At 34.1% G+C, this 24292-nt stretch overlaps 6 protein-coding genes across 8 annotated transcripts; 3 read left to right on the top strand and 3 right to left on the bottom strand.

The window, feature by feature from the left end:
* Positions 1-4463: 4463 nt before the first annotated feature.
* Positions 4464-5365, top strand: LOC119638341 (uncharacterized protein CFAP97D1). The gene is made up of 3 exons (XM_038035081.1): positions 4464-5188; positions 5246-5297; positions 5351-5365. Exons 1-3 carry the CDS (start codon positions 4920-4922, stop codon positions 5363-5365), a joined length of 336 nt encoding a protein of 111 aa, XP_037891009.1. The 5' UTR covers positions 4464-4919.
* Positions 5366-5445: 80 nt separating this feature from the next.
* LOC119638386 (tRNA (adenine(58)-N(1))-methyltransferase catalytic subunit TRMT61A) lies at positions 5446-7622 on the bottom strand. 2 transcript variants are annotated; one of them, XM_038035144.1, is made up of 4 exons: positions 7497-7622; positions 5916-7441; positions 5678-5847; positions 5446-5619 (listed from the first exon to the last, which is right to left on the bottom strand). In XM_038035144.1, exons 2-4 carry the CDS (start codon positions 6541-6543, stop codon positions 5476-5478), a joined length of 942 nt encoding a protein of 313 aa, XP_037891072.1. In that variant the 5' UTR covers positions 6544-7441; positions 7497-7622; the 3' UTR covers positions 5446-5475. The 2 variants fall into 2 exon arrangements, with proteins under 2 accessions (XP_037891072.1, XP_037891071.1); XM_038035143.1 differs by having other exon boundaries at positions 5916-7622.
* A 362-nt stretch (positions 7623-7984) lies between these two features.
* LOC119638389 (UMP-CMP kinase) lies at positions 7985-9745 on the top strand. 2 transcript variants are annotated; one of them, XM_038035146.1, is made up of 2 exons: positions 7985-8145; positions 8817-9745. In XM_038035146.1, exon 2 carries the CDS (start codon positions 8890-8892, stop codon positions 9589-9591), a length of 702 nt encoding a protein of 233 aa, XP_037891074.1. In that variant the 5' UTR covers positions 7985-8145; positions 8817-8889; the 3' UTR covers positions 9592-9745. The 2 variants fall into 2 exon arrangements, with proteins under 2 accessions (XP_037891074.1, XP_037891076.1); XM_038035148.1 differs by lacking the exon at positions 7985-8145 and adding an exon at positions 8501-8663.
* Positions 9746-10444: 699 nt separating this feature from the next.
* Positions 10445-11459, bottom strand: LOC119638388 (charged multivesicular body protein 2a). The gene is made up of 2 exons (XM_038035145.1): positions 11147-11459; positions 10445-11082 (listed from the first exon to the last, which is right to left on the bottom strand). Exons 1-2 carry the CDS (start codon positions 11457-11459, stop codon positions 10664-10666), a joined length of 732 nt encoding a protein of 243 aa, XP_037891073.1. The 3' UTR covers positions 10445-10663.
* Positions 11460-13357: 1898 nt separating this feature from the next.
* Positions 13358-19692, bottom strand: LOC119638403 (C2 domain-containing protein 5). Its single transcript, XM_038035168.1, has 13 exons — positions 19303-19692; positions 18935-19236; positions 18711-18871; positions 18458-18639; positions 18091-18404; positions 16939-17272; positions 16469-16860; positions 15699-16386; positions 15546-15633; positions 15202-15480; positions 13813-13980; positions 13644-13748; positions 13358-13579 (listed from the first exon to the last, which is right to left on the bottom strand). The coding sequence occupies exons 1-13, from the start codon at positions 19464-19466 to the stop codon at positions 13517-13519; spliced, it is 3240 nt and encodes a 1079-aa protein (XP_037891096.1). The 5' UTR covers positions 19467-19692; the 3' UTR covers positions 13358-13516.
* A 674-nt stretch (positions 19693-20366) lies between these two features.
* On the top strand, positions 20367-22574 carry LOC119638366 (RNA-binding protein FUS). The gene is made up of 5 exons (XM_038035118.1): positions 20367-20939; positions 20993-21623; positions 21705-21914; positions 21986-22143; positions 22308-22574. The coding sequence occupies exons 1-5, from the start codon at positions 20561-20563 to the stop codon at positions 22355-22357; spliced, it is 1428 nt and encodes a 475-aa protein (XP_037891046.1). The 5' UTR covers positions 20367-20560; the 3' UTR covers positions 22358-22574.
* The last annotated feature ends 1718 nt before the right edge of the window (positions 22575-24292 follow it).

Below are 24292 nucleotides of genomic sequence, written 5' to 3'. Positions count from 1 at the left end.
TTTAAAACACCAATCCCACTACTCAGATATGGGATTAATTGCGGCCTTTGCCGCGAGCTCCCTTTAATCTTGAAGTGCTTATTTGACATTACTGCAAGTTTTCAAGCGCTTTCCTCGTTAAGGGTTAGCAAATCTACGAAGTGGGTTATTGTGACCTTGAAGGCTTTTTTGTATTCCTTTTTAAATAAAGCAATACCGTAGAAAAGATACAAGTACGTTCTGCATTTAACGTAGTTATCCTTCAAAGGTCTACTGCATGAATAACATCCAGTAATAAAAGCATTTTCATTGACACTAGCCTTGATAATCATTGCGACGACATCGCTGCCCCTATTGTCTACTAAGCTTTCTTCTTACCGCCCACAGACGATCTTTTTTATGCGGATGCATTTTTTTTGATTGCGTTCTCCTCCGAAATGGTTCCCATCATATCGGCTACGACTAGTGCCTCAATTCTTCCAGGGTAGGACGTGAATCTGTTTTGACATTCTTAGTGTGTTTAGAGCAATAGAATTCAATCCCATTCACTTATGATCAATTTTTATACCCAACACGTCAAACTAACGTTAATGTTCTTTGAATTTCCTTCCATATTGAAAAAACGTAATAAGTGGGCGGATGAGGTTGCCAGGCAAGCCGTCTATCAGTCTCTTGTATCTGAACCGCCCTGTTTTCCACAGACGATGACGTCACCGTACATCAGGTTCATCCGAGTTGCTATTAATTTCGATCATTGGGATCATTCGGAGGTGTTTCTGCGATCAATTAACTCTTCCGTTAATAGGGCAGACCGTAATAGCCACCTTTGTCGTAGATGAATACATTTCCCTAGCTTGCCTCAGAGTAAATAAAACTTTAATCAATACTAAATGTTATGATGAATGTAATGAACTTGCCGCCACTTTTATCAACAGCGCTAGCAACAGCAGCTCGGCCTCCTACTTTTTTCTGCAAAGATTACAAAATATTTCCATTTTTTCAAAGTGTTTAGAACTGTTTAAGACGGTTTAAGACTATTTAATAATAAGGTTTACAAAGTGAAAAAAATTTTTGGTTATTTTAATTCCTTTATATATATTCATATATATATATGCAGGCAATTGCGCTGTTCCAAGTCATGTGTAGTTTGACTGGGGATGTCACTCTTCTGCCGCGCTTCTGCATAGAGTTCCTTTATATTTCTATATATTCGTTTCTTTTAAAGGCAAGAAAACGGTTGTAAGTTCACGCTCTCCGTATATTTCTTTGACGAAAAGAAAAGCAATTGTTCAAGTGCATAGAAAGCAATAATAACAAGTAGGAAAATTATATACGGCTGTGATCCAATTTTTTATATCCATTACGTTATCCTCAAAAAGGCAAAGAGAAGAAAAAAATCAATTACCATACTCTCTAACGAGCCTGGGGGACGGGCATAGCTAATTTTTTATGTCTTTAGAATAAAACTGGATATTAATAACGGCTGTCTCTTGTAGTTTATGCGTAATGGCCGAAAACCCTACAAAGCCGAGATCTTCTCCATTTATTTTGCACTATGGCTTTATACCTTGGCATTTTCAATATCAACCTGCGTGCAACGATTTCCAATGTTTGTGCGAATTTGAGACAGATACCCATATCTTTCGATTATGAGTATGTTTGTCACAGCAATTGGACACTTTCTAAAATGTTTCAGATTCAATTCTAATCATTAATATTAAGAATTTGTAGGGTCTCTTAAGTTTCTTTCTGACCTATAAAGTCGAACGAAGCGGTTAACAGCGTACGCTGCTAACAACAACTAATCGTTTTCTGTTAAAGAAGCGAACGGAATATACGTCATCCATCTATCTATCCTTACTTCAGAAACTTTCAGCAATAGGTTAGAAAAACTCAACTAAGCTACTGCTAGCCCATGCGGCGTACTCACGTGGCTCAAGTCCATCTGATTACCACTTGTTTGCATCGATACAACAAGCAAAAAAAAAACAAAGAAAGCAAAGCAAAGGTGTTTGGATTTTGCGGATATATCCTTTGACCGATTAGAATCATTTGCAAACTCTTTTGCAAATTTGTAGACGTTATCTTCACTTTTACGAACGGAAGAATATTTACGACAAACACACTCACAATTAGGCAGATGGACAGATGGACAAGCTGGCAGATGGACAGACTGACAGATGGACACAATGACAGATGGACAGACTAACAGCTGGAAATGCTGAAATCGATTCATAAAATTATACTTTGTGCATCCTTCTGGGCGTTGCAAACATTTTGATGTGATGGGTACAAAAATATTTCGTCGTTATGTTATATAAAGTACCCTAAAATATCTCTTGGTTAGCCAATAGCAAATTCGAGCTCTTCTCTGGGGGTATTAGCTTCTCCATTTATAAATGCAAAATGTTGTAGGAAACTGAGACGTTTTATCCATCGACTTAGTTTTTCTTAAGAAAAGACTTCCTTTTCACCAACAACTAAAAGATGGCGTGCAGTCTTTGCAGTCTTTGATAACTATTTAATATTTTGTTGATTGGAATTAAACGAGAATATGCCAAAAAATTTAAAAAAAAATATTTTGCCAAATTTTTTGCATTCTTTTTCCTACTCAGATACTGTTTTGACTAACCTTGTTAGTTCTGCTTACAAACAAATTTACTACGCAAGGTAGCGACGGGCATTAGAAGATGAAGTCGAAACCAAAGTCAACTTAAAACCGACTTTGAACAAACAACAGTTGTGGATCTATCATACAAAAGGGATTAAATTCGTAATGATCATTTTTTTGTTGGTTTACCTACAGACATTGTATATGGAAGCGGGTTAAACCAATTTTCAATCTTAAATTACTGAAGTTAAGTGTGAAAAATAATAAAATTCCAAAAACTGCAGCGCTCGTAAAAAATAAAAAGCCTGCACTAAGTCCCTCTTGACCTCTTACATTGCTTATGTATATGATATGTGTCCATGTCTTCATTGCCCAACTTGGATTATTGTGAGGATATACAACCACTCATTTTTCCATACAACTTTCATATGCATTTCTTTTCATTGTAGGACAAGAGGTGTAAGGTAGATTAAGTTAGTGCGGACGCATGTAACACGCAAAAGGGCTAAGGATAGACCCATCTTTTATAATACCGATCGAGAATCATAATCTGATTTGATCTAAGCCTATTTGTCCGCCTGGTGTCGGTCCGTGTAAATGTGAGTTCAAGCTACAGGTCACAGTTTATGAGATATTTTGATGTGCATGGACAGTGACATGTTTTCACCCAAGAAATGCATCAGTCCACTTTATCGTCCTTTTCTGAAAACTCGTTAAAAACTGTCATTTTCAAAATTTTTCCGCAAAAATGGCTAAATCATAGTATTTCGACATTCTAAATTGGTATGAAAACTTTCAACCGGCTATGGTAATTTCTGAACCCCCTCTCGTATAACGAAAACTGAAGTTCATACGGCAAAAATATATAATTTTCAATGCTTCACAATGAAAATTGCACCCTAATGGGCATTTAATATAAAAAATGAACTGTACCAAATTTGACCCATCTCGGACTAGTTTTTGGATTCCACGATAATTGCTCCTTTGTTGAGCAGAAAAGTCTAAGTTTTAATACACTACGACGGAAGTTGACCCATAATATTATAGCAAGTTCGTATAAAAATAAACTCTACAAAATTTGGACCGTCTGTGCTTATTTCTGGTTCCTGCCCTGTGTTGCAATTGCGTTTAGAGCCCGCTTCTCCATAAAAACGCTCATGAAAGATATGCCTTTCAAGATGTAATTTTTGTGTTCTATAATAAAGTAAGCAATGTGTTAGTTGTTGTTTTTTTTTCAATTCTAATAGAAAGCCTGGCTCTTACTATCACAAAACCGCGTAGCCTCTGTCTGTTAAGATTAAGAAATTTTTGGTTCGCAAAATAACGTTTTCATTGAGCATTTTTCCCTCAAAAAAAAAAAAAAAAAACACTGTACAACGTACACTGTACGCTGCACTTTACAATAACTTTTCTCACCGTGTAAAATTCAACGAACTTCATTACAAAGCAAAACATACACTTTATGACAAGAACGTATCAAAGCAGTGCTATCGCATGCAATAAAATGTCAACAAACTAGCGATTTTGAAATACGACATAGCTATCTACTAATTTATTTACTGATCGATCACTACTATTTTCATTGCAACGATACGGGCTTTTCAAACATCACAATTCCTTAAATCAATTATCTGCGAAAGGAAGCGAAGTTGTATACGCTTTTTATACCATCTCAAAACACAAAGTTTGTCAATTTTAGGTGTACTTGTTAATAGATCAACACGATACGATCCCCATTAGTAAAATGTGCAACAGCAATTATTATGAAGTATGTCCTAATATTGTGATTAATATTAAAAAAAAGCTTGTCTTTGCAATCTTTTTTACCTATTAAAAAGGAAAATTTTCTCCTCGATTTTAAAACCCCTCCATACAAGAACGAAGCTCCAACAAGTACATTAATAAGAACTACGTCCCCTGTGTTCCTGTGCTTTTAGAACGCTTACATTTGTAAAAGTTGATATCAGAAACAAATATTTAGCATATACGTTATATACTTAATTGACGACTACATGGACTTGATCTATCCACGATCACACGCTCTATAGAAAAAAATAAAGCCGGGCTTTATAATCTTCCATTTTCATAATTAGCGCGATCTAAGGCATTATCATTATAACTTAAGACATCATTCAGAAACAATTTTAAGCTTGCCATACTTGGATTACGGCAGTAACCTCTTTTAGTGGTTGATATAATTCCATAGTAACATTCGAATAAGCATAAACAATCATCGCCAACCAGCAAAACCAAGGCAATGCATCCATAGCTGTATATGATTGATTTTGTAAAACATTTTCAAGTTAGTCATAAAACGTGAAAATTAATTATGATTTCGAAAAAAGACCAACTTTTGAACCAGCCGTGGCAGCAACAACGTTACATGAAACATAAGAATAAAGTAAACGCGGCAGTAGCTTTAATTGATCATTCTCCACCACCTCAATATCAGCACGTTAAAGATAAATTGAAGAAGTTTCAGGCAGAAAGGGAGAGAATATCTTTAATAAACGCCGAAAATGTGCGCTTGTTGCAAAAATTAACTGAAATAATGCAAGCAAAGCGTATGCCAGATTTATGGACTGAACCTCGACCAAAGTGAGTATTTACGTGCAATATAAAATATTAATCACTATATAATATGCAAATTCTCAGTTTTCTTGGGAGAGTAAAACTATTTAAACCTTCAACTAAGACTTCAGACGACGCTTTTAACAAAATTGATAAAGACATTGAAAAGCAAATTAATAATAAAATAAGATGCCCAAGATGTAGTGGAAGAACAAAATAAATAGAAAACAAAGAATATCTTAAAGATCAAAATGTCAAAAAATTCGTTTTAATATTTTTACTAATTATAAAAATCGTAAATTTATAACAAGTAGCTACCGAGCAAAGAACGGCGGCAATGTGGCGAAGGTAAGAAAACCAGTATGTCCTGTATGCGTCATCGGCTGAAAAGTCGTAAGTACTTTTATTACATCTTTTGACGGTAAATGCTTTTCCTCAGGTGATGAATTTAAGGGTTTCTGCGATCATATGTTAATCAGTGAATGCTTTTTTTTACAATAATTGATTTTTACCAACCTTGTGTTTTACAAAATCCAAATTTATCAGAGACAATGATTTCGTTTTTACTTGATTTTCTTGTTGTAAAATCTCCAATGACTGAATTTCTGTGAAACCATGATTCTTAAGAGCCTCACAGCATCTTTGCGATTGCTCAATGCAAGGTGAAAACGAACAAAAACGTCCGCCTGCATGATGAAATGCACATATAATGAAAACTTCGATTTTGAATTCATTAAGACAAAAAAACACAAACCTTGATTCTTAAAAACCTTAACAGCATGTGGCACGGCCAGTTGAGGCGCAGGTAAATCAAGAAAAACTGCATCAACTTTTCCTTCTAATTGTGTTCCAAAGCCAGATTCACATACATCTCGATTATAAACACATACGAAATCGTTTAAACCATGATTTTGAAACTCATCGTGAGCCTGTTTTGCTCGTGCTTCATGAAAATCGAATGTGTGCAAGTGCCCGCTGGGTTTGATGGCATGTAGAAGAAAGTGTGAAAGTGATCCGGATCCTGTACCAGATTCAACAACCACTGAACCTGGACGCAGGTCCAACTGATGGATAATCATACTTATATCAGGAGTGTAGATAATCTGAGTTCGATGGGGTAGAGTTTGCGTCCACAGCTGAGGATTTGGCTGCAAAATATACGCCCATCCTTTGGATAGTGTAACCTGACTGCCATACTCCAGTCCAATTATACTCCGGACTTTTAGGGCGCCAAACGACGTTTGGAAAATGTGCTCGACTTCTTCACCTTTTCTATTAACAACAGTGGGAGTCGCTTGGATGCTGTGCATTGAATTTACACCCAAAAATATAATCACAGTATCACCTTCATCTATCTTCGTTTTCGGCCTTAAAAAACTCATTTTGACTGTAAAGAATTTATCTAACAAAAAAATAAAGCAATTTATTTAAACGAGAAAATCTAAAATCTTTTAATAAACATCTTCTTCTTCTTCTTTCTTCTGTTATTCAGAAAATAGACACGAAAAACACGCCAAGATGTGTAAAAACGGGCCCGTGTGAACACAGAGTTCTCTGTTTGAAACTTTTTAAAGTTTGTGTAAGATTTGATACATAACATTATTATTTATTAATTTTACTGTTTATTTGATTAAAGCCGAGGATGGGGTTCAACAGAATATTTGAGGAGGCAGTTTACTTGGTGATGGTTGATCACCGGAACACCGCATTGTATAACAGGCCAGTAAACATATCAAGCGAGTCGAATGAGGATGCAGACGACGTTGGGCCGAGCGCTCAACAGCGCGTAATCGACCGCATTCTCGGTCCCAATTTCGAAAAAGGACGAGCCCAAGGAAACGCTTACGTAGAAGCCCCAGGAAAGACGGCATAACAATTCTCTCTATCTTCCTCCTTTCTTTGGAAGCGTTTCACTTCGCCCACTTTCATTTAAATCCATTCTTCAAGCCGCAATAATTCAATTTTTTTTATGGTCATACGAAATTCCAAGTCCTTGCTAACTTTGCTCGCTAATTGAAGATTACAACTTATAACTGCCACTATTGAGCGGACATAGAATTTCTGTGCCGGTCGATCGAACATATCAAATAGCTTCAACTTCACACGTATCGAATTAGGGCAATGAATTTTGAAATTCAGTAAAAATTCTGGATGAATGAAATGACTATAAGGTTTGCGTGTTTTCGTATGCGACGACAATGAGAGCGCTTTTGGAGAACTTAATGTGCACTTAAATTGCTCCAATACCGCAGTTGTAGCGAACGGTTGCTGAAAAGAAAACTATAATGAAATTATATAAATATTTCGCACCTAATATTGGATCCACACACCCTACCAATTAGTTCGAAAAATTTGGTAGTCATTACTTTTCTTTGATTCAGTGTTGCTTAACAATTTATGTCACTTCTTTCTTTTTCTTCTGTTATTCAGAAAATAAGCACCTGAAAATTCGCTGATGTGTAAAAAAGGCCCAATGTGAAGAAAGTGTAAAAGTGATTCGGTTCTAAAATCTTTTAATAAACATCTTCTTTTTCTTCTGTTATTCAGAAAATGGACACAAAAAAATTCGCTAAGGTGTCTAAGAGGCTAGGATGTTTCTCTGAGCCTTTGTAAAGTTAGGGTTCGATTTGATACATAATAGTATTATTTATATATTTTATTATTTCTCGAGTTTCAGGCTAATTTTGTGTCTTAAAAAAAATGAAATTAACACAACACTAACAAATATCGTGCAATTATTGTACTGGCCATATCGTAAATAGCGTAGAAAAGTAGTTTAGCAAACAGCACTTCTGTGCTGTTGATTGATTCTTCAATTCAATTCTTCAAAGAAAAACAGAATTTGCAGGACGGTAAACCGAAAGCCGCGATCTTTTTTTCTAAAACAGAGTAAAATGTTTTTTTAAATTCTCTTTATTTTTACTAAAGCCACGAATATTATGAGGCAGATCGAAGCTACAGATTGAAACATCCTATTAAATAAGGTATATATAAATATAATGCACGTTTTTTGCTCGTTTTTGAAAATTGCTTTTGTTGTCACAGTTTGGCTGGACCAAAAAGCATTGTCTACGTAAACATAAATTTGTTTTTCAAATAAAATATCTGATTTGAGCCGATAGCCTGTGCTGCAAGTGCTCAACGTCCTTTTTTAATCTAAGAATTTATTTCATTAGTCTAAAATTATAATAATAATAATAATAAAATATCTGATGCACTTTTTTTTTTTTGCTATTACATAAATGCTACATTTTAAAATTTATTACCACAATATTTTCAAATTATTCACTTTACGAAAAAGTCAAAATGAATACATTATCAAAGCTATATATCTGTTTTAGTATTTTAAAACCCACTTACTGCTACGGTTCTAGTAAAATTAGTAGTAAACGACAGTCGCTGCTATCACTGCTTACTGTGATGTAGATGTTTTAGTAATTGTTTTTAATTATAAAGGCAAATGTGCAAACACATAAGTTTGCCAGCCTGTCTTAATGTCAAAGTTAAGTTGAATTTGCAAATTAAAAGACACTTTAAAAGTGTTCTTATATCAAAATATCTAAAAAATAATTGTCATACGTTGAAATTTTCAAGAGCTATATGAATATTAGATAAGAAAATATACATATTATTGATTAGTTGTTATATTTTATAGGGGGTCAAAAAAGTGGTGGTGAAAGTTGAGACACGTAGCTTAAACGGTGACATAAATTGAATTAAGACGCTGAATGAATAAACTTACTCTAAATGTTTATGCGTATTGGACACGATCTACAATAAACTATTTTTTTGATTTTAATAAACGTTCTGTAACTACGATCGCCATGGAGGGAATGCGTAGTCTTGAAAAACCAAAAGTTATTTTCGTGCTGGGTGGACCAGGTGCTGGAAAAGGAACTCAATGCTCGAAAATAGTTGAACGATTTAAATTTGAACATCTCTCCGCCGGAGATTTATTACGTGCCGAGCGTGCACGGGAAGGTTCCGAGTACGGTGCGTTGATAGATGAATACATACGCAACGGTAAAATAGTTCCTGTAGAGGTGACGTGTTCTCTGCTTGAGAATGCGATGAAGAAGTCGTCAAATAATAGATTCCTCGTTGATGGTTTTCCACGTAACCAAGACAACTTGGACGGTTGGAATCGGCAAATGTCGGATAAAGTAGATTTTCAATTTGTACTTTTCTTTGATTGCCCGGAAGACGTGTGCGTCGCTCGTTGTTTGACACGCGGCCAAAGTGGATCCGGTCGTTTGGATGATAATATAGAAAGTTTGAAAAAGCGCATAGAGACTTACAATAACGATTCGATGCCAATTATAAAGTATTTTGAAGAGATGGGAAAAGTTGAAAAAATCGATGCAAAATATAATGCAGATGACATTTTCACAAAAGTTGAAAAAATCTTTTATAAATCGGGTTTTCAATAAAAAAAAAAAAAAAAAAAAAAAAATTGTAATATAGATATATATAAAAATGTTGTTAAAAGCAATGCACCTGATACTTGGTTCCAAAATAAGTTTTATTCAAAGCTTTCAAAAAGAAGAAAATAAAAATAGTCAAATATCTTTAAAAAAACCGGAAGTAATAAGCGATTAGTTTAATCTAAACAGCATGAGGGATAGTTTTTTATCGGTCAAGATCGTCTTCGTTTATTCATTTGCAAATCCTATAGTTTGTTATTATTGTAGCAATTATAAAAATTATAATCGGCCGTTGCCGAAACTTTTTTATCTATCGCTCTTACCTTAAAAAATAGCTCAACAAAGAAATTCAATTAAATTGCTACATTTTTCCATTTTAATGTAAATGCTGTAGGTTCCCGGAAATTTTTGTGGTCTTCAGAGTCTTTTTGATAAAATAAATATATCCAATAATATGTATGTTATTGACTGTGGACATATCTAAAAAAATAATTTAATTCCACTTTAAGTTGTCCAAAACTGCCCAATTTCAGTCATTTTCGTTACTAATGGTATCGTGACCCGCTTTTGAATTTATTGAAAGGTCAAACTTCAAGTCTAATTCGTCAAAGAATAGTAAAACAAATATCGCTTCACACAATAAATGGTGCAATAAGAGGAACAGGTTAAAACCGTGAACTACTACAACTACACTATCGCTCTCTTTTTCATGGCCTTCATTTGCTATGACATCATTAACCATTTCTTTTTTAGGCTCGTAATGTTTGCTTGCATTTGACATTTTTTAAATTGGAATTTTCAATAAGAAAGTAATAATATCCTTTAAAAATGAAATCTTTCGAAAATAAGACTACAAAAATACTTTAAAAAAACGAAAGCTTTAATTAATTACCTTGTTCTAGGTAACGTGAGCCGAAGCCAGTTTAAGGATCAGGAGAAACTTTTGCTCTTTCGTAATTATTCGCAAAACCCAAATCTCACGCTAATACTTTTAATTTATTTATAAAGAAACAACGTTTATAGGCATGTTTATCAAAGCAAAAAATTCTAAAAAACCATCCTTTCGCTAATGAATTCATTAGTCCCGCCTTAATTTGTCCAAACGGGCTTGCAAGTCCGCGTCTGCATCAGACATTGGTGACGACGGTCCACTGCTTTTATTATCACCTCCGTTGCCTGCCGCAACAGCGCCGCCTCCTGCCGCCACGGCAGCTGGAGTTGCTTTATTGCCACCAGCAATCGATAATGAACCTGAGGCGGTCGGAAGGTCTCCTAGTTGTTCGCCTAATTGTAATCCCAACTCATCAAGAACTTGTGAAACTACAGCATCAGTTTCTTCTTCATCGCCCTCATCCTCCATAGCATCATCGATAGCATCATTTATCATTTCTTCCTTCATGTCCATAATTTCTGACTGCTTCTCAAACTCGTGTAGAATTTTTTGAATTTGAGGCAGATTCAGCTGGCGGTTCATATTTTGCATAGCCTTAGTAACACCTAGAAGTATTGAGTATGAATTAATGAACGACCTTCAGGTGGTTATATTATTAATTTTTCATACCCTTCATAGCTTGGGCCATTGTGTTTTGAGATTTCAGGGTTTGAATTTTAAGAGAAACTGCTTGAATATTAGCCTTCATTAACATAAACTTTTTAATATAACGCCTTGTGCGTACCAAGTCTTTAGCCATTATTTTGACGGCATCCATTTGACCTTCTTTAGCCATTTTTTTAATGTCGGCTATAATTTTTTTCTCCTGTTGTTCCATTTTCATCTTTTCCCTGTCCAAATCACGCATAGCTTTGTTAAGAGCTCTTTGATTTTTACGTAGCATCTCATCGGGAGAGATCTTTTTACCAAACAACCAATCCATGATGTGGTTTATTAATTGTATTTATATAAAATAATAAAAATTTATATACAAACGCCCCAACTGAAAACGCAAATATTTATTTATTACTCATTGTAGCTTCTTCTTATGTACAACATATTGTGACTACAAATGATAACTCTATACAGGTTGATCAAATTTAATGACGGGGTTGTTATTTTTCAATTTATGCGCATTTATCATGTTTTCCATCTATCAGCTGTCAAATAAGGTGGTGAAAATGTTAAGTATAAAAAATCAAACAGCTAAATAACTATCACTTTTCATCTTATTATATCTGTACTATCATAATTTGTTTAATGAAGTATTATTATTATTATTCTTATAGATTTAACCAGAGAATAAATTCTAACACTGAAGTCATAAAAGCACAATTATTCTCAATTATCAACAAATATTATTATTATTATTAATTTAGCCAGAGAAATAAATTCTAAGACTAAACTCTTAAAAGCACTAGCATCTAAGGCTATCGGCTTATATCAACAAATAGAAACTGACTTGTACAATTATTCTCAATTGTAAACAAAGACATACGCTTACTATCAGATGTTACTGAATTCTGATGCTGAAATATCGAGTACACATGTGAAACACAGAAAACAATAAACAAAGTAAACAACAAAGAAGAAATCAATAAACAAAACAATTTTTAATCTATCAACATAATAAAAAAAAAAATGTTTTTCAAAAAGACTGATTTTTTGAAAGAAATAGAATCTTTATTCGTTTTGACGAATTTCGCAATCTGTTGTCCTCACTGCCTGTTGCATCGAAAAATCGAGTCTAAATTTGGTAACATTAATGATATAATTCATTAATGTTCGAAAATAAATAGTCGATTTGACGATTGATCATTTTTCGTGCAGGATTGTAAACATTTTTCGTGATATTTTATTAAATTTTTTATTTTGAACATTTCTTGATCGAATAAAATTATCAAGTATAAAAATTGTTCATTATATAGCATAGGATCCGTCGGGGCTTTCGTCTTTAAGATTTCAGGAAAATTAAAACATTATTATTCGAGTTGATGTAGCACGGTCAAAGCAGATCATTATTCACGATGTTTCAATCGAGCCTTCATGCTGAATTCATCAAGGCATGGAAAAGCTGGACGTGCATATGTGGATTCAAATTTTCGAGGTAGCAATCCATTTAAAAAATAAAAGAAAAAGTTAATTACATACAAAAAAGTGGGAGTAAAGCGTTGTATAAAAAAAATCTCAGGATATGGCTTGAGAAATAAAAATAAAGAAATAATTTCGATTGGAGGCAACAACAATATGAAAATCAAGTGAATGCAAAGGCAAGTTAAATTTCGATTGGAAAGGAGCACAGAGGCGGGCTTCACTGACGCAGTTACATGAAGCAAAAGATATGTTTAAAATCTTTTAAAATAAATGTTTATCGATAGATTGATATACTGGAGGTAACTGATAGATGGGAAGACGAAGAATCTCGCATCAAATCAGTTTCTTTTTATTTATATTCTGTGATTTTTATGGTAACAATTAGTCTTACAATGACTTTAACAATATCCACTTATTTTCCTTGGGATCTTCAGGCTACAGTTAAACATTGAAGGGGCTGTAGATCCGTCTAATTGTAATGCGATCATAAATTTGCTTGCTATATGGTAGGGAAGAATGATGAATAGGCTTGCAGTTAAAACTAGATTTGCATACCTCCCAAGGAATATGTTTTAAAAAAACAATTCCAATCCGACTTCTTAAGGATTGAGTGATTGGACTGAGTGACAACAATGAATTTGCTATTAAAAGATTGCAAGTATTTTCCCTACATTGCCCCCATTTCCAAAGTCCATCCTTCCATGGAGACAGCCAGCTTATTAATTAACTAAATAATTTCAGTTTTTATTTTACATTTTATCCATAAAGAGTTTAATCACTACGAGTAACACTTATTAGAATAAAATAAATTACATTATATTATAATTGTACGTAAATAAGTGTAAGAGAGAAAACAATTTCCATAAGCGCTTGTTGCAAGCAAAATACTGGAAACATATGTCGATATTATTCTTCATTTGTGTAAGATACATAAACGGCATCACCACCAATGCTTATTAAACATTGACCCTAAAAGAAAAATATAATTATTAAAAATTTAGGCACAATGGGCGTACAGGACTTTGTAATTAACCTGATTCTTATGTTGATTATCAAGCATAATCAATTCTTTTAGATAAAACGACACCATTGCATTGCCGCCTAGAGCAGCGATATGAGCCCGAACAACAGCAAGTAGCTAATTAACATCAAAAATAGAAACCTTAGAGGAAGAAATTAATGTTAAAAATAATACAAACAACCTCTGTTATAAAGCCATGAACAAATCCACTAATGCCTCCATTCTCTCTAATTGAGGTACTTTCGCGAATGAAGAAGAAATTCAAATTTCCCAAATATTTTTCGATTTTCCCGCCAGGCAGAAAACTAAGCGGAGTAATATCAATGCTATTACGATCGGGAATTTTGTTCTGAAAAGATACATAAAAACTTCTTAATAAAAAAATCAGAAAGTTATCTTCACCTTGGTGGAATTTGATGATATCCATCGCTTTAACATCACTAATATGTACAAGATTTTGTTAATTGCTGAAGGTTGCTACAAGCGAATCAACAGACTTGATACTTTAGATGTTTGCAAAAATTTTGATCATCGACTTCTACTGGTAAAAATGATAAAGAAATGGATAAACGGATAAATTCGATTGCTTTGACATTCCTCTACCTAAACTAACGGTTTTTTATCTAATATTATTGGTTTATGCAGCTTACGCCGACGCTACTCATAAAGCGCTCAAAATTTATCTTCTTCCGAATTCATTACGCTTGTTGTCGATTTGAAGAAATCTGCTGCCGAAGCCCACTGGACACGTTCATAGGCTTATAATGATGCTGTCTCACCGAATCCCACTTGTCAGTTTGGTTTCAACGCTTCCAAAGTAGCGACACGAATTAAGTGAAAATGTCATTTTTTTGGTCACTCGTTGCAAGAGTAGTCCAGAATACGTAGCATCTCGAATGGAAAATTTTGCCACACCGTACGTACTAACGAGACGTGGCGCTTCCGGATTACCCCTTGCTCATATTAGATCAGCGCGACTTGGCTAGCACGCGGGCCAGCAAAGATGTGCGAAAATGGTTTGGTGGGTGTATCGGTGCCAAACCAATATAAGGTTTCTCGACATGTAATGCCAAATGTATTACGAAATGTTGTAGAAAATGATGGAAACTATTTTGATTAGTATATATATTATACTTATATTTCCACAATAAATGCCTTTTTCAAGTGAAAAAGTGATCAAAATTTTTGCGAGCAGCTATTACGTCCTTGCGTAGGTGGTATAAAATGCGGAAGACAACTAAAATATTTATCTTAAATACATTTAAAGTTTTCATTAGGAAATCCTGGATGTATTTATAAACATCCGGGTCGATATTAAGCAGTTTGTGGTTCCAACTAAAGTATGAAAACATAGGTCGTGCTTTAACAGATTGTTGCAGTACTTAAACCATATCACATGGAGTTAATGAAGTTTTCATGGAATTTATGTTCAATAATTCTAAGTAAGAAATATATGAAACCATGAGATTCACACATTCTGCAAAGGAATCTTTGATGCGAAAAGCAAAAATCATCTACTTGTCGTTAGCGGTAACAGTAATCATAGTAACTTTAAAAGCGCATAACTTACATAGCACTGGCGAATGTTGAGAGCGGATACTGACAGGATTGGTGATGCTTTACGACTTTTAAGAATATGAGCGCTATAAGATGCTAGTGGAGTATTGGTTTCGATCACATGGTCCTCATCTAAAGGAAAAATAAGATCATCCTCTTGCTGCGAACGTTTATTCGATGTTTCGTTGCTTTCGGATTGACCATTTGTTGTTGCACATTTACGTTTATTTTTAAGTTTACTGGGATCTTCTAATCTTAGAGCCATACCCACGACCAATATTTGAATTTGATCCTTATTGATTGATGAAAAAATTTGTTAAAAAATTCCTTAGGTAAATAGCTTGCCGCGTTACCTACCGATTCTGGAAAATCTAGTTTAAAACTTAAATTGCAAATAGCGCAAGGAATCATCGTACGTAACTTAAAGAAAATAGTTTGTAATAGTCTGCAAAATAAAGAACACACCCAATCATGCGAGCAACGGAACAGAATTTTGTTTTCATTGAATACCTTTGAAAATGCTTCTGAAAATTACTTATACTTTGAGCAATGTCCAATTTTGCCTTCCATACTTGAGTGAACATTTGCAGATTTTTTACTAATTCCATATCCAATATGCCGGGTAATCTTTCCGTGTTAACTATATGAAATCCCTCCGGTGGATATGGTTCCATTAGTAATGATATAATTTCCAAATCTTCAATATCATCCACTTCCAACACGCAAGTATCTTTATTACCACAATTTAAATCGACTTCGCCGCCCTCTTCATCCGACTCATCCGTATCGGAATTTTTATCTAAGAGACCACCTTTACCATCCGCATAAGTCGGCTTTAATTGATATATCTCTTGATTACGATCAAAAGTGTCTTGAAGCTTTTTCTGCAACTCATTTAGTTTTTGTTTGTCAGTCCACGAGTTGCCAGCCACTATTTTTGGTACTTGAGGAATCGGTAAAGCGCTTAAGAAAAATGCTGTGCCCGTTGCAACGAGCGCCATCATTCGTTCTCCTATGGCAACTTGAACTTTTAAACCGAAAATTGCATTCATTCCCTTAGCTTTTAGTTTATTAATCAGTACTCTATGAAGTTCATATTCCAGAAAAGGAAGACCATCTGAAATTTCCTTGGCATTCAACTCAGACCGCAAATCTTTTTTACCACGCACTACCTGAGCTTGTAGAAAACTGCCCCGCCCTTTTTTTTTTTTTTTTTTGAAAATTGAAAAGAAAGTTCTTTATAATTAGCAGATAAGTTAGTAATAACGCAAAGACTATACCAGTTATTTGCAATGCATCTGGCACTTCGAGTGTGGCTAACAATACATCAGGTACACGACCTTTACGGCAAAGAGCGCACTTCTTCATTTTGACGTTAAACGGTAAACTTGATGAACTGTATGGTATATGACACACATTACATAGACCTTTAGTTACATTTAGTGTAGGCGGTAAGCAAAACTTTTTTCCAGTCGATCCATTCGATATGGTAACAATATCTTTTAAGTTCAAATCATTGAAAACCACATTTCGTTCTTCCAAAGATGTGGACATGCCAATGCCGCAATTAGATTTTGCCATCGTGAATATATCATTTTGAGATATGGAGCGATTAAAGCTCATATTTATTATTGCCGCGGTTCCGGTGGCCGAGAGTACGCAAACATCATCACTAAAATAAAGGCCAGTGTACTACATTCAACGTAACTTTATTTAAATAAAATTTTATAATTTCAAGTTCATTACTTACGAGATGGCTGTGGACTCTGAATAGCCTAATACAACATTACAGCCTAAGGATCGAGCGTGCGATCGAATTTCCATACGTATTTCCGTCCACCAAGAATCCCTTACCTCCGGCTCATCAGGATTTGGCACTCGTTCAAGTAATTTAACTGAACGTGCAGCTACGGTTGCGCCTATATGAAGTAAAAATCCTTCCGGATACCTGGTCATTGTAAGAAAAGGATACTCTAGCATTTCCATGCCATCGTTATTGGCATTTTTACCCAAACATGGTTGACCAATTCTCATCATGGCTGTAGCCGCTACAAGGCGATCGCTAGCCATACAAAATGAATTTCCTGCAGAATATATAGTAATTATTAATAGGTTTCCATTTCTCGCATATTAAAATATTTAAAACATTTTCTCTACATAACGAGACATTTTCATCATCAAGTTTTGTTTAATGCATTTATGATAGATATGCTTTATTAAGTTTAAGAGTTACGGGTGAGCTTATCGAACTTTTTAACGCAGTTGAACTCTCATACTCAACTTTGATTTGAGATTGTAATGCACTTATACTAGGTTAAATATGCTGCTACTAACTTACATAGATTACATAAATTAGGCAGCTTTCTTGAAGCTATCCCTAAAAAATTTCTTATGGAGAAGAAGAAATTTCTTATAAAAGAGTAAGATAAACCGGGTGATACGTCGAGAGTGCTTTAACCGTAAGAACATCGTTTGCACACACCAACCCAATAGTAATATAAACAACACAAAACAAGGAAAAAATAAAAATTTATGATAAATAATGCCTACTACTACTACTTACTTTTACGATGAATAACTGACGCAATTTCGAACGCATGATAGAAGTAAAAATACATAGTGAAAAATATGAAATGTTTTCATCATCATATCATTGCAATAACACTCATAATGTAAAATAAGAAATATATTAACGGTATAGCATCTCCTGCACTTAAACTTATTCAGACGAACGGAATAAATTTTTTAAATTTTATTGTGCACTTGTATAAGCAATGACTTGAATTATGGGTTTGCAGCCAATCTTATGTGTGCGGTTTATGTACATGAACGTGAGAACACATGTACCATATATACATATTTATATATATATATATATATATATGCACATCCCTTCACTTACCTTTAGGAGTTACACTCAAATCGGAATCCGACGATCGTCTACACATTTCTCCTAGTTCCTTGGGAACAACTGTCGTTGCTGTTGATGTTGTAGTAGCAGACGATAGGCTATCCATTTGTGTTTGAATGTTTGTCGTTGTTGTAGTACCATATTTGGAAGGACTTGGCAGGAAATTGAAATAATTAACCATTGAGTTTGCAAAATTACCAGAAGATGGATCAATTACTACGTGGGCTGGTGAGGATTTAGTACCTTTTTGCTGAGGACATTCAATACAACATTCCGAAGTATTTCCACTATGCTCATTCAATGTTCTACGAAAACACACAATCCATTATGAAATTCATTTAAAACGCTGACAACATACTCTTCAATTAAAATGCTTTCCCCCGAAGTCGATTGACTACTTGTGTCTTTAATTAAGGTTACAGCCGTTCCAATACCACGTGCCACTACACCAACATCGCCTTCCAAATCAAAGGACTGCGAATAACCAATAACGGCATTAGCACCTATATTAATAGCCTTCAAACCCATCTTTCGTTGTATCTATTAGTCCGAAGGAAAAAAAGAAAGGAATTTGTTCAAAATTCATTTCCTTCCTCAATACTTTTACTAACTTGACCAGAGAGTTTTAAAAATACCACTTGGCGAGCTTCGTTTGAGGCTCTCGGTGTGCGTATTTTATCAATCCATTGATATTCTGGGTCATCGTTAACCACTAATTCTTCTACGAAGCCATGTATAACTTGAGCACGATACCCAACAGGAACACAAAGGGCTAAAACGCATATAAGACTTATTAAAATTATATAGGTCGATTTGGGATTAAGAATACGCATACAGTGGAAAAACGGTATACCGCAAGAGCTTTGTCGAAATTTATTCACATCCGAAAAAAGATCCACTTTAACGATAATATTTACTTCACCACGTATGCCGTGCATCGTATCAAAAACTGGAATCCATCCGGAAAGAACCGTACCTTTGCCATGTGTAGCCTGACTAAATAACTCTAAGCAAAGAGGATTTAAACTAATATTTACTTTTCCGATGGCATCATTGGCGGAGTAGGTATCGTGGTCCATAAGACGTATTTGCAATGGTTCATCCTGTAATTCTGCGTCGTCCACCTCAAATCGGAACCTATAAACAATATATACAAGATCAAAACTCCGGACGTTTGTATCTCAACATTTTTCAATTGCAAACCAATCCGTGTTCCACGTAGGATTTAAAGTTTTCCGGCAAACATCCGTTTTATGAGTAACGTTGCCCAACTTTATCTCAACGTAAGCATCCGTCGTATCCGAAGATTTATCCATTACAGGTAAATTTCGGCCGGCCTTAATTTTTACCCCAACTTTTCCAGGCATCTCAAAAACAGAAAGCGAGGCTTCGTTGTTTTTTTTTTTTTGTTTTTTTTTTTATGTTGAGTTTTACTGGACTAAGCCAGTGATAGATATGGCTTATATGTCCAGATTGTAATTAATTAATATTTACACTATTGTTCTTTATTATATTGTAAGTTTTCACACAAAAAATTACAAAAAAAAAGAAAAAATTAACAATTCATCTCTTAATAATTCCTGTTCTACAACATCACACAGTTGCCACTGAAGAGATAGTCAGGCCTGGGCACTGATTATGTACGGCGCTCACTAGAATTCATTTTTGATTCTCGAACTTTTTTGCTATATGTATGTACAAAAGGCGCATGAAACGTTTTCTGAAAGCTGTCAAACCATGCGAAAGTAAAAAAATCCACTTTTTTATGTTGCAGTGGTTGTTTAGAGTTACATCTACTAGAGAAAATAGCTACAAATTGAAAAAAAATGAAATAAATTGCAAATAAAGAAGTTTTTATGCCGTCGTTGGGAGAAACACAACTAATTAATAAGCATATAACTCAAATAAAAAAAGATTAATATATTAAATAAGTTTATTAATAACTTTACTGAGGTTCCAACAAAAAATTTCGTGCTCACATTGAGTCTTTTTACACAACCCAGCAAATTTTCCGTTTTTTGCTGAATTGCAAAAGAAGAATAAGAATAAATACCAGGCAAAATTGTTTAAATGCGATCAACAAATAAGAACTCTACTAAATATGTTGATCTTCTCGCCAATATGTTTAATCCATTTTACTGAACGCAATTTGACCATATGTAAAGTTTGAAGAAAAAAAATACGTGGGTCCGGCATCCTTATTAATTTTTAAAACAAAATTATTAACGACTGGGATCTCTGATTCGGTTTAGCTAAAATCGATATTGGTAGCCATGTTTTTTTAAGACCAGATCGCGTCGTTTATTGGCATTTCGCAAAGACTATGGTATTTTATTAAATAAAATATTATTAATTTAAAGACATAAACGCTAATTAAATAACAGAAAAACTGTTTAAAGTGATTTGCCGGGACTGTAAAGCAATCAACGCTCATTAAAAATAAAAAAAAAGAATTCAAGAAATGGAGACAGCAGCGGCGTCTGCTGAAATTGGTCCGGGGTCGGCCGGTGTAATAGCTTCTCGTGGTCGTGGTGGTAATACGGGTGCTCCGATACGAGGTTCATATGAACGCGGTCGTGGAAGAGGTATAAGTCGGGGGCATTATCAAAATTCAATGAATTCTATGGGTTACATGGGGCGAGGCGGGTTTAATAGCCGCGGGGGAATTGCGGGATCGGCGCCCGGACATCAATCTCGGGGCGGATTTGCGCCCCGAGGCATGCCAATGCGTGGAGGAACAGGTCTCTCCGTTTCTGTTAACTTTCAGAGTCGAGGTGGTTTTATACCTCGTGGTAGTGCAGGTATTCGTGGAACGGGTCGTATGCCAATGTACACGCAAAGTAGGAAATCTTACTTTTGTATTTATAAATTAATAATTGTTATTCACATTTAGCCGCAAAACAACACTCCGGTGTTGATAATAATAAAACAGTATCTCCCATGCCGAATGCCACTGCTACTACTAATGTTACGTCTGCGGATGGTACCATTCCAGAATCAGGAGAGTCCTCGGTAAATGCAGAAGCGAATGCAAATATTTCAGTCGGTCCCGTCATACCGTCGAACGCCAATAACACTTCCACCGGAACTTATACAAACTTTAGAGGAGGACGCGGTCGTGGTGGATCAATTTCTCGCGGAGGCATGGGCCGCGGTGGTGTCCATCATTTGCAGCATAATAGTAATTTGAGTACAATGCATGTAACCAATACTATGCAAGAACATGGTCAAATACGTCGTGGTGCACCTTCACGTGGTCGGGGAGGTTATATGGGTTCAGCGCCCATGACTAGGCCACCTATGCATCAGCAACATGTGGCCAATACCCAAATTGCATCAGTACCATCACTGAAACGCGGTGCGCCCACTGGTCCGCCTGGGCCGAAGCGTGGACGTTACGAGGGCAGCCCATATTCCCAAAGAGGAACAGCACCCAAATATCATCAACCACATCATCATATGCAAACAATGCAACAACAGGCTACCTACGGAGTCTCGCACCAGGCGACCACTCATATGCAAAGGTATATTGAATTTAGTTTTGGATTGGTAATTAATAAGGATCTCGGTAACCAAAAAGAAATAAAAATTGCAAATATTTTTAGCCATCAAGCATATGTTTCACATGATCAATCGCAAGCAATGGATCCATACGCACACCCATATGCTGTTTCGAATACACAAACTTCATATAACGGTTACGGACAAAGTGCTGGTTACGTGTCACATACAGCTCCGGCTCCTATTCCTCAAACCAATAACGGTTACGTTTCAGCTACAAACGAGTATGATCACTCGCAATATCAAGGCTATAGGTAAAAGGAAAACACATCCTAATAAAAATTCAATATTTTAAGATTAACTAATGGCTGTACAAATATTACAGTTCATCTTATGGTAGTCAGCAGGATACCCGTTATCAGTCTTACGGGCAGGATTATACACAACAATATGGAGCTCCGGCCGTTGATTACAATACGTCACAAGCCGATTATGCTCATCACACTCAGCAAGCATATGACGAACGTGCCTATGGCGGTTATGGTAAGTACACCTTTTTTCAAAAAATAAGCTCAATTTAGCGTTAAGAATTAATTAATGAAAAGATTTATATACGAAAGGAAGATTAGATAAATACATCAAGTTAAGCTAAGCACATATATATATATATATATGGATATATATATCAACTTTCTATATCCATACAGATACTCAATCGTATCAGCAAAACTATGCAAACTCAACGGGATATTACTAAAAATATATTAACGAATGCAATGATAATGTAAAGCGCAGTGCGTGCGATCGCAAAAGAGAGAGAATAAATCAGTTTGCTGGCTGCATTCACAACACAGTTTATTATTAAATATTAAATGCGTAAAGAGATTGTAGATGCTCTTAACATTAAAACTTGCATGCACACATACATATATAAATACAGCAACAGTTTTGACAATGAAAAAAAAAAGAAAAAACATGATTCAATAATAGACTTAGGACTAAAGTGTATCAATTTTTGTCTCTTTTTTTAAAAATTTTTTTTTTTATTTTTTCTTTTACCTCCATCCTACAAGATCCGAATAAGATTCTTATACAATTCTGAAGTGAAGATAAAAAGTAAGATCATTTTTCACTTTGCAATAATATAGACTTGATTAAGCATTACTCGCTCAATTGATGAAATTTTTCTTTTAATATTTGACAAAAATTTCTTTCATTTTCCTTTGGCATTTTTTTTTTTACTAAATACTTATTAATAAACATACTTCCTAACTCACACACACATAATATATATATATATATATATATATGTATATATATATGTGTGTGTGTGTGTATGCATATGTATATTTATATATATTATATATATATATATATATTTATATGTATGTATAAATATATACAATATTGGCTAAGCTCTAAAATAAAATAATTTGAAGTTAAGTGTACTAAAACTATGATGTTTAACCGTTCTTTGTAAGCTTATGTATGTATATTTGTATTTTTAATTTTAAACAAGCAAAAAAAGCAAAAAAAAAAAAAAAATAGCACAGGATATGGACAACAGAATATTATTGTGAAATGAGAATGCATTAAAAATTTAATTTAAAAAACAATATAGTTATAATCAAACACAATACATATACAAATTTAAGACCGAATGTTCGTTTACTTAAATAAATGCAAACTGATGAAAAACCAAATTGATCAACTAAAGAATTTTATTATCAATTGAATTTAAACAAAAAACGAAAAAAAAAAAATACAAACAAAAAAAAACAAATAAATAAATGATCTTTTATATAATTGTGAAAATTATAAAAAAAAAGAAAAAAATCCCAAACTGTGATATTGAAATTTATTTTTCAAAACGCGTACAAAGAATATCCCTTTAAACAGAGGCCGATTGGCCTTCAATACTTTTATTTTTATAAACAATTTGAAACGAAGTACAGAAAATATAAAAGAAATTGAATAAGATTTCTTAAGCGCATCAAACAAAAATCGATACGAGAAGTAAATAAGCACTTGCGTAGAAAATTTTTACTCATTAAACTCAAAAAAAAAAGATACTCTTCAAATGCCTTTAAAGCTTAAGATTAAAAATCTTCCTTTAAATCTTTTAACACGTTTTATTAAGTAGTTAAAAATAATATTCAAAAGATTTACATAAAAAGAAAAAAAAAAAAATAAATAAATAAAAAGAGGCAAAACGTTGTTAAGAAATAACACATCAAGTGCTCTGCGTGAAAAACAAAAAAAACAAAAAAAAAGAAATAAAAAACCAAAATGCTAAAAATCTTTAAATATTAAAACCGACTGAAAGTCAAACACAGAAAGCTACTTGAAAACTTAAAAATTTTACCAAAAAAAATAATTTAAAGAAATATTTTTTTATCTGATGCTTTCTCAAGCAAGAAAAATCTGCTTTCAGTGGTAAGTCATAGAAGACAAGCGGTTTTCGATCTACCGCTTCCGGCCATTAAAAAGATTATATAGAGACAAATTGATAAACGAAGAGACTTTATTTTCAAAGTGCAAATGATTTTGATCAAAAAATCAATATAAAATTTATACCGTTTTATTATTTTTTCTCAAATTTTGTTAACTATTTTAATTTTTTATTTTGTTTAAATATTTATTTTGTTATAAATTTATTTAAGAATTTTTTTTTTTTTTTTTTTTTTTTTTT

Source organism: Glossina fuscipes, unplaced genomic scaffold (genome assembly GCF_014805625.2).
Source record: "Glossina fuscipes isolate IAEA_lab_2018 unplaced genomic scaffold, Yale_Gfus_2 88, whole genome shotgun sequence".
Taxonomy (NCBI): Eukaryota; Metazoa; Arthropoda; class Insecta; order Diptera; family Glossinidae; genus Glossina; species Glossina fuscipes.
The sequence above is the reverse complement of the archived record's forward strand: the minus strand, read 5'-3'. Positions and strand labels throughout refer to the sequence as shown.